Source organism: Solanum tuberosum, unplaced genomic scaffold (assembly GCF_000226075.1).
Source record: "Solanum tuberosum cultivar DM 1-3 516 R44 unplaced genomic scaffold, SolTub_3.0 scf00648, whole genome shotgun sequence".
Classification (NCBI taxonomy): domain Eukaryota; kingdom Viridiplantae; phylum Streptophyta; class Magnoliopsida; order Solanales; family Solanaceae; genus Solanum; species Solanum tuberosum.
The window spans coordinates 123,217-133,059 of NW_006239559.1; the positions used below are offsets into that span (position 1 = coordinate 123,217).

The 9,843-nt window shown below is 42.7% G+C and overlaps 1 protein-coding gene across 1 annotated transcript; it reads left to right on the forward strand.

Moving 5' to 3' along the window:
• Positions 1-3,514: 3,514 nt before the first annotated feature.
• LOC107058770 (RNA-directed DNA polymerase homolog) lies at positions 3,515-3,922 on the forward strand. Its single transcript, XM_015304902.1, has one exon. It carries the CDS (start codon positions 3,515-3,517, stop codon positions 3,920-3,922), a length of 408 nt encoding a protein of 135 aa, XP_015160388.1.
• The last annotated feature ends 5,921 nt before the right edge of the window (positions 3,923-9,843 follow it).

Genomic DNA, 9,843 nt, shown 5'->3' on the forward strand with positions numbered 1-9,843 from the left:
GCGTTAGATAAATTTAACTCGAAAGGATTCTGTAAACATTGATTTTCCTGACACTCAAATTACAGGAGAACACTAAAACTAATGTTATGGTAAACACAATCCTAGTTTCTCTTAATTAACTGAAAGAATCTTACAACGAAATAATTTGTTAGTCTTGAGCCTGGATTTTGACTGCAAGTTTTGGTAATTATAACAATTCAACTATACCCAATTTACTTTTATTTTGTTATTAGTCTAGGAGATAATAACAACATTCGAATAAACGCGATAGTGAAACCCTATCTGTAAAGAAATTCTCTGTGGGATCGACCTTAAATCTAGTTGAGTTATGTAAATTGAATTCGACTTGTAGTTATATTTCAATTTACTAGCTTTTATTCGATTTGTAGTTATATTTCCTAATTATACGTTTTGTTCTGTGTTTGTGTCTTTTTTAGGTGAGTGCTACTGTGTATGCCAACTACCAGGAGTAAAGGAGCTCCATTGATCCCTTACGACTTAGAACTCCAAAAGACTCTTCGAAGAATGGTGACTGCACAAGAACTTGAGGCACAAAGAGAAAGGTTGGGACTAGAAGCTGAAGTCACTGCAAGAGGTGTTCAACAGAACGGCGGTAACAACCAACCTAGGGTGGTAGATGAGAATAGAGGAGTGGATGGATTGGTCCCTCCCCAGCGCAAACCAATAGCTCCAAGGGGTAGAGCTTAGCATCCAATGCACATGATGTATAATGAAGATGATGCAGATTTTGATGGAGCTGGAGCCACTGGAGTGATAGTGTTACCTGCAATACCTCCAGGTGTTAAGTTCACAATCACCAGCACCATGATTCAATTGTTGAACCTGAAAGGCCTGTTTAGGGGTGCAGCTGGTGATGATGCAAATCATCACCTAATGAAATTTGTGACAATCTGTAAGTCACAAGATATTCCTGGGGTCAACCAAATAGCAATGAGGTTGAGGCTGTTTGCATTATCTCTTACTAGAGAGGCGACTAACTGGTTTAATGAAATGCCAGATGACTCCATCCAAACTTGGAATGAGTTGAAGGAATCTTTCCTGGAATGATTCTTCCCAGAATCAAAAGACGTGCAGATGAAGGACGAGATTAGTACACACAAGTAGCTACCAGGAGAGGCAATGCATGATACTTGGTGGAGGTTCAGCCAAAAGCTGAAGAAATGCCCCAACCATGATCTTACTGAAAGGCATCTTAAACAGGCCTTTTATATGTCTCTGAATTATGTTACTAAACCTGTTGTTGATGTAGTTTGTTGAGGCTCATTTATTAGGAAGCCTTTTGCGGAGAGTGTGCACCTATTGGATGAGGTATCAAAGAACAACAGAGCATGGTACACTAGAGATGCAGAGGTAGGAGAGCTTGGGTATACATTTAAGCTTTCAGCTAAATAGAGGAAGAGAGAAGAAGAAAGAGTCCAAGACATGGCACATATGAGGACTCAAATAGATCTGCTCACAAAGCACATTGTCGCCAAGTCTGAAAAGGTGAACGTCTTAGGACAGCATAAATGGTATGAGGATCAGGATCTTGACCTTGATGAGGAAGCTAACTACTTGGGGAACCAAGGGGGTTTCTGAAATTATAACCCTAGAAATCAAGGTTACAATTATTGAAACGTAGGTCGGAACTATGCTAAGGATGGTCAGTATGAGAGGCCATCGAATAGAGATAAAGGAAACTGGCAAAATAGAGATGGGTATAGGAATGATCACGGTGGTGTTTATGTTCCCCCAGGCAATAGAGACCGGGCAAGTGGTAGTTCCAGCGGATCTAAGCTGGAAGATATAATGGCTAAAGTACTCCAGAAGGTTGAATCAACTGATGCAGGGGTAAAAGAAATGAGAGGTGATTTCTCAAGCATGAGTCAGTTGGTGGACTATCACACTACCTCTATTAAATAAATTGAGCAGCAGTTGGGGCAACTCTCAGCCACACTGAATAAGAGGAAGAATTGATCACTACCAAGTGATACCATTTAGAATCCCAAGAAGGACGGGCACTGCATGGCCATCGCCACTAGGAGTAGTAAAGTTTTACTGACCCTATTTCTGCAGGTACAAAAAATGGACAGATCTTGAAGCAAGCTGACAGAGATAAAGATGAAACTATACAGGTAGATGACTTGGAAGATGATCAGCCTAAAAGTACAACCTGCGAGAGGAAAAGAGAAAGAGGTCGAGGAAAACCTGCCTTTACAGCAGATTCCCATACTACCTCCTCCTTTCCCTTAAAGGCTCAAAAAAAAAAGCTGAAGATGGGAAGTTTACAAAGTTTATCACCATGCTGAAACAACTTTCAGTAAATATACCACTGGTGGAAGCCATGTAGAAGATGCCAGGATATGCCAAATTCATGAAAGACTTGGTTACCAAGAAAAGAGCTGTAAGTTTTGATTTTTCTAACGATGTTCATCATTGCAGCGCTATTGCTACCAGATCTCTGGTTTAGAAGAAAGAAGATCTAGGTGCATTCACGATCCCATGCAACATTGGGTCAATTAGCCATTTACAAGAAGTTGGGATTGGGAATACTAAAACCTACAGCAATGAGGTTGATGATAGCTGATAGGTCAGTTAAGAGGCATGTGGGAGTCCTATGTGATGTACTTGTGAAGGTGGACACCTTCATTTTTCTGGCTGACTTCGTGATCTTGGATTGCGAGGTGGACTTTGAGGTCCCCATCATTTTGGGAAGACCATTTTTTGCAACAGGTAGAGCCTTGGTAGATGTTGAGAGAGGTGAGCTGAAGTTTAGACTTAACAAGGATGAGGTAAAATTTAATATTTGCAGGTCAATGAAGCAACCCAATGATATTAATGTGATATCTGCAATAGAGGTGGTTGTTGATGAGGACATGAGGGTACCCATAGAAGATAGGATGGCGGTTGAAACATTAGCAGCAGTGTTGATGAACTTTGATGCTGATTTCTAGTCTGACTATGTAGAGACTATGAATGCTTTGTAGGGGATGGGAGCACACTCGTATGCTCCAAAGAAATTGGACCTGGACTTTAAAAACAGGCCTAGCCCTCCAGCAAAACCATCCATTGAGGAGCCACCGGTCCTAGAGTTGAAACAGTTACCTAATCACCTCAAGTATGTATTTTTTCTTTACCTTTGATTTTGGTTGCATATTTAAATGAAGAGTAGATGAATGAGGTGATCACGCTGTTCAGAAGGTACAAAAGAGACATTGGGTGGACAATTGCGGATATAATTGGAATACCTCTATGCATATGCACCCACAAGATTCAGCTAGAGGAGGATTGCAGCTCAAGCATTGAATACCAACGGAGACTAAACCCACATATGCAAGAGGTAGTTAAGAAAGAGATAATCAAGTGGTTAGATGGTGGGGTTGTCTACCCCATTTATGATAGTCACTGGGTCAGTCAAATGCAATGTGAGCCCAAAAAAGGCGGTATGACTGTGGTGGCAAATGCCAAAAATGAATAAGTCCCACAAAGACCAGTTACTGGATGGCGAGTGTGTATGGACTACAAGAAGCTTAACAAGTGGACTTTGTGGGATCATTTCCCCATGCCTTTCATGGACCAGATGCTTGATATGTTGGCAGGTAAATGGTGGTATTGTTTCTTAGATGGATACTTTGGCTATAACCAGATATCAATTGCTCCTGAAGATCAGGAAAAGACCACCTTCATATGTCCTTATGGCACCTTTGCGTTTAAACGCATGCCATTTGGACTGTGTAACGCACCAGCAACATTCCAAAGGTGTATGATGTCCATTTTCTCTGACATGGTGGAAGACACTTTAGAGGCATTTATGGATGATTTATCTGGAGTAGGTGATACTTTCGATGATCTTTTGTTGAATCTTAGTAGGGCTTTACAGAGATGTGAGGAGGCCAACTTGGTGCTGAATTGGGAGAAGTGACATTTCATGGTAAAGGAGGGCATAGTTCTTGGACACAAGGTATCACAGAAAGGGATCGAGGTCGACAAGGCCAAGATTGAAGTGATTGAAAAGTTACCACCGCCGATCTGTGTGAAGGGTGTTCACAGCTTCCTAGGACATGCCGGATTCTATAGGCGTTTCATCAAGGACTTCTCCAAAATTGCACACCATATGTGCAAGCATTTGGAGAAGGAGGTGAAATTTGTATTTGATGAGGCATTTCTCAAAGCTTTTGAGTACCTAAAACAAAAGCTGATTTCAGCACCAGTGATTATTGGCCCAGACTGGGCGGAGCCATTTGAGGTGATGTGTGATGCTAGCGGGACTGCGTTAGGAGTTGTGTTGGGACAAAAGCGCAACCAGATGTTCCATCTGATTTACTATGCTAGTAAGTCGCTAAATGGGGCACAAAGAAACTATACAGTAACTGAGCAGGAACTATTGGTTGTAGTGCATGCGTTTCAAAAGTTTAGAGCTTACCTGCTTGACACTAAGGTGATAGTTCATACAGATCATATTGCCTTGAAATATCTTATGGCAAAGAAAGATGCCAAACCCAGGCTGATCCGATGGGTGCTACTTCTCCTAGAGTTTGACTTTGAAGTGAAGGACAGGAGAAGTTGTGAGAACCAGGTAGCTGATCACCTGTCTAGGTTGGAGGCTGCAAAAAAGGATGAAATTGAGCTTGAGATAGATGATACATTCCCCGATGAGCAGGTATTAGTCGCTACTCTTGACCTTTTTCCTTGGTTTGTTGACTATGCTAATTTTCTGGCTAGTGATGTGATGCTTGTAGGGCTGACATATCAACAGAGGAAAATGTTCTTGCATGATGTAGGCAAGTACTTTTGGGATGAACCGTATCTGTACAGGGTGTGTGCTGACAACATAATTAGGCGATGTGTTCCGAAAGTCGGAATATTGCACATTTTGGAGGCGTGTTAGTCATTTCCAATTGGTGGTCATCATGGTGGTACTCGAACAACCCATAAGATACTTCAGTGTCGGTACTACTGGCCCACAATTCATCAAGATGCAATGGACATAGTAAGGAGTTGTGATTTGTGCCAGCGGCAATGAGCTATCTCTTGGTGCCATGAGTTACCCATGACACCTATTCTGGAGGTGGAATTGTTTGATGTGTGGGGTATTGATTTCATCGGCCTCCTTGTGAGATCATATGGGCAGAAATACATACTGGTTGCGGTTGACTATGTGTCCAAATGGGTTAAAGCTGTTGCTGTACCTAAAAACAATGGAAGAAGTGTTGCTGGTTTTCTGAAAAAGAACATCTTCTCAAGGTTTGGAACACCCAGAGCCATTATCAGTGATGGTGGTTCTCACTTCTGCAACAAAGTGTTCAGCACGTTTTTGACCAAGTATGGGGTAAATAAACACAAGGTGGAAACACCCTATCACCCACAAACCAGTGGACAAGTGGAGGTTTCCAACAGGGAGATTAAAGCAATCTTAGCCAAGACAGTTAATGCCAACAGGACAGATTGGGCAAGGAAGCTGGATGATGCTCTATGGGAATATCAGACAGCTTTCAAGACACCTATTGGTATGTATCCATACCAGCTGGTGTTTGGAAAGGCATGTCATTTGCCAGTTGAGCTTGAGCATAGAGCACTCTCGACGTTGAAGAAGTTGAACCTAAATTAGGGCAAAACTACAAACTTGAGGCTGGATCAGATCAATGAGATGGATGAGTTCCGTCTGAGGGCCTATGAGAGGTCTGCACTGTATAAGGAGAGGACGAAGCTATATCATGACAAGCATATTCAGAAAAGAAGCTTCACTCTTGGTGATTTAGTGTTACTCTTTAACTCCAGACTGCGTATGTTTCTAGGACAGCTGAGGTCTAAATGTTCTGGACCTTTTAAGGTCACACAGGTATTTCAATCTGGTGCTATTGAGCTAGAGAATGATAAAGGCGAGAGGTTCAAAGCTAATGGCCAGAGAATCATGGCATATATGGGTGTCCCTGATGATGTGAAGATTGTCGAGGAATGCAAACTTGATGAAGTTTGAGTAATCAAGTAACATGCATCGTGCCGCGACGTTAAATTGTGCGTTGCTTGGGTGGCAACCCAAGATGTGATTGTAGTAGGTACTTTCTATTTTCTTTATATCTCTTTGATTTTATAGAGTCATTGTGTGTTGATGTGTGCAGGAGAGAATGGGTTATAAATTGCAGGAACTGGGTGCAGACTGTCCTTCACGGGTAGTCTCACGGATCATGGTACTATTCTTGGGCACTCTCACGGTCTGTCAATTTTAGCATCAACCTAAAGGAGCTACTGGAATTTGCAAGAAAAAAGTTCATGGAAGGGTTCACGGTCCGTCATGTTTTGTACGGACCGTCTAACCTCTCGTGAACCACATGTAAGTATTTTTCTCCCCAAGTTAGTTCAACGGACCACCACACGGACCGTGGTGACCTTCACAGGCACTTTCACGGTCCGTTGTCCACAACCCAGTCCTACCAAGACCCGACCCGACCCGCGATGGCATCAAATTTTTACAAGAATGGTTTAAATAATTCCTAAAAAACCAAAGCTCAGGGGTTTTCATTTTCGTCTCTTCCATAACGGTTCTTAAAAGTTATAAAGCGGTTCTCATCATCCATAAATTACAAATTCATCAAAGATTCCAAGCCCCAATCCTAAGTTATCAAGGACCTCAAGTCGCAATCACTGATTCATCCTTCTACGTAAAATTTGTTTTTGAACTCCAAGTAAGTTCTTTCATCACTTTCCATAAGGTCAATCTTGTATAAAAGTGAGTTGAGTTACTTGGATTTAGTCGAGTTTAGTATAAGCATGTAAGTTACTTGTCATTTGTACTGATGTGTTGTGGGTTAAGTAGAATCGAGTATTGTTTATTGTTCTTGTACTTGGGTATGTGTGAATTTTTTAGGGTAGTTTTGTATTGATGTTTGGTTGTGGGAATGATAATAGGGGGTTGGCTTCTTGATTGTCTGAGTTGGTTGTGAAGTCTAGGACAGTGATTATGTTGATTAGGAATTGAGATGATGCTTTAGGTAAAGGCAGGTTGTGCATTTGTGTTAAAATAGGGGTTAATTGCTGGAACTCGGTATTAGGACGAAGACTCGTGAACTGCTGGTTAAGTGTAAGACCACGACCGGTTTCACGGACCGTGGAAGAGACCACGGTCTGTGAAACCTGTCGTGGACCACACTTGCATCAACCCATCCATACAACAAAGTTCACGGGCAGTGTCACGAACTGTGATGCATTACAGGGGCCGTGAAGCTGTCCGTGAACATCCCTCTGTAAAAAGTTCACAATCGCACGACTAATTTCAGGGTCCGTGGTGCATACCACAACCCGTATAAGTTCTCGTACAGTCTACTTTAGTATAAAATTATAAAAATTTTCTGTATTCAGCTTTTATTCATCGTTTGTTCTGTGTCCCTTCTCGATGATAGATTGGGTGACGACATTCTTAAGGCAAGGCGTCATGATGATATTACACAGGGGAAGTCTGAGTAACCGATAGTGCGTCATTTGATTGTGTTGATTACTAATGAGCTCTCTATTTCTCAGGTACAATGGGTCCCAGAAGAAATAAAGCTAACAAACCTTCCCCCGTCATCGCTTCACAATCAGAAGGTCATAATGACTCCGAAGCAAGTGGGTCTGAGGTGCAAATAAATGTTACACAAAAAGATCACTCGCCTCGGGATACTAGATCATTGGCTAGAAGATCAATTCTCCAACACTTTCCTCCTGAGGCCGAAGAGGGAGGTAGTAGTTCTGATAACATAGAAAACTCGGGAAGTAAATCTGATGCTGCTGATGGTAGCCAATCTGCAGATGACTCGGGGAGCAGTACTGAATCTGAAGGCGGTTCTCATGACGACACAAGTACCTCTCCACCTATGGATAATACAGAAACTGAAATTGAAGCCTGAGAGAAAGCGATTAATAAAGAGGATGAGGAGGAAATCACCGATAATGATACCATGGTAATGTATGTGAACGCTCAGGAACCTTACCCTGCATTGAGACCACAGCTTATTTCCTGTTATCGCTCCATGTGGACTGTTAACCGGTCTAAAGAGTTCTTCAAAAATGGCATTGTGAACAAAATTGGAGGCATCAAGAATCGAGCAATCATGCTTGAGACTAGGGTGGTGGAAGCTGACATCAAAGAATTCCCGGATATCTATCGGATATTTCAGCTCCATCAGTTCAAATGGATGGACAATGCACCTGGCGAATACTCTAGCCACTTGACCAGAGAATTTTATTCCTCTTATGCAGCTACATTGATGAATTTTGTTGCGGATACAGAGACCATGAAACGTGGACAGAAAGACATGGCTATTACCTGGGTCCACTTAACTCAATCATAGTCAGGGGCAAATCAATAGATATTTCTGAGGCTTCGATTAACAGAATGTTCTATGACCCGCAATTCTCTACACCAGTTTCAGTTGGCCTTTTCGAGGGAAAACATCAAAAGGTCACCAGTGATGCCACGATGGAAGATCAGAATTCTTGAGAAAGGGTTTTACGTCGGATTGCGAAGCAGATTGCCATAGATGGGGAAAATGTTGTTTAGGTCACCACAACTCCAACACTCATCACTAAAGCTTCGTTGTCTTTTCCAGCCAAGGTTTGGTGGCCTGTCGTCCGAGCACAATTGCGACCGACAGCTAATGATAACAATTTGTCACCTTCTCTGGCCTCGTTGGTAGCCTATCTTATGGTTGGTTACCCGATCAATGCATGACAGATAATAGCAATCGAGATGAGAGAAAGGGCGTTAAATGAGAGAGTTGCACTTCCTTTTCCCTGTGTGATAGGGAAATTATGTCGAGGAGTGAACATTCCTCCGAACAGCCTGGTTGACAAATGGGGTGAGGCATTCAGACTAGCCCAGGTTTCTAAAATCAAGGATGTTGCAAACCATCTCTTTGGCGCGAAGTCTGCCGCTGTGAGTACTTTAGATGTTGTTCCACATGTCCAAATTGATATCCCACATGGAAATAGAGGTCCAGTACAGGGAGAGTCATCACATCCTTCCACAGAGACACCACCACCTCCAGCTTCAGCCTCCCAAACTCCAGGTACCTTTGTCATTATCCCTATGCTTTTTCTTGAGAAATTGGTTATAGATCAGCGCCAGACCAGGACATTGGTAGACCAGATTGTGCTCCGGATGCCTCAGTTGATATAGATGAAGGTGTTAACTACTAAAAAAGAAATCAAAGATGAGATGAGGACGAAGCTATCAGTCTTGAAGGACATAATGAATGGGTTGGACAACCTTGTTCAGGATAAATTCTAGGCTGCCGGTTTAGCAGATACTGAATAGTTTAGAGACCAGTTGGCCGAGATGCGCACTCAGATTGCTAAGCTGGCTGAAAAGCCAGTACAAGTGCCCACTCCAGTCATGTGAGAGTCGTTGATGCAAAGGTTAAATCAGGCACCCTCCGTGCAATCAATTGATGATCTTTGGTGAGAAACCCCCCACGAGTAAATCTGGAAAGCAAAAACACAAAGTTGGAGAAATTGATGAGAAGACCCCTACTAACCAAGCCAGAGAGGCAAGAAGGCAAGAAAAGAGAGCTCGTAAAGCATCAAAGAGGGAAGCTTGGGAAAAGGAAGCCCTTGAACAGCAATAGCGAGATGCAGCCTTAGTTGGAGCTTCTGGTAGTGGAGCAGCTGCTCCAACTAATGAGGAGAAAACTGATCATGTCCCGAGTTCAGAGAGTGCACCCATTGATAAGGGTGCCAATGTTGATCCGACGACCAGCGCCTAGAGCACCGTAGGTATCACCCCTCCTCATAGCCTGTGTGTTTTATTGTTCTGTATCGACTTTGAGGGAAAATTCCGTTGTATTTGGGGAGGGGGTGGTGAGCAAC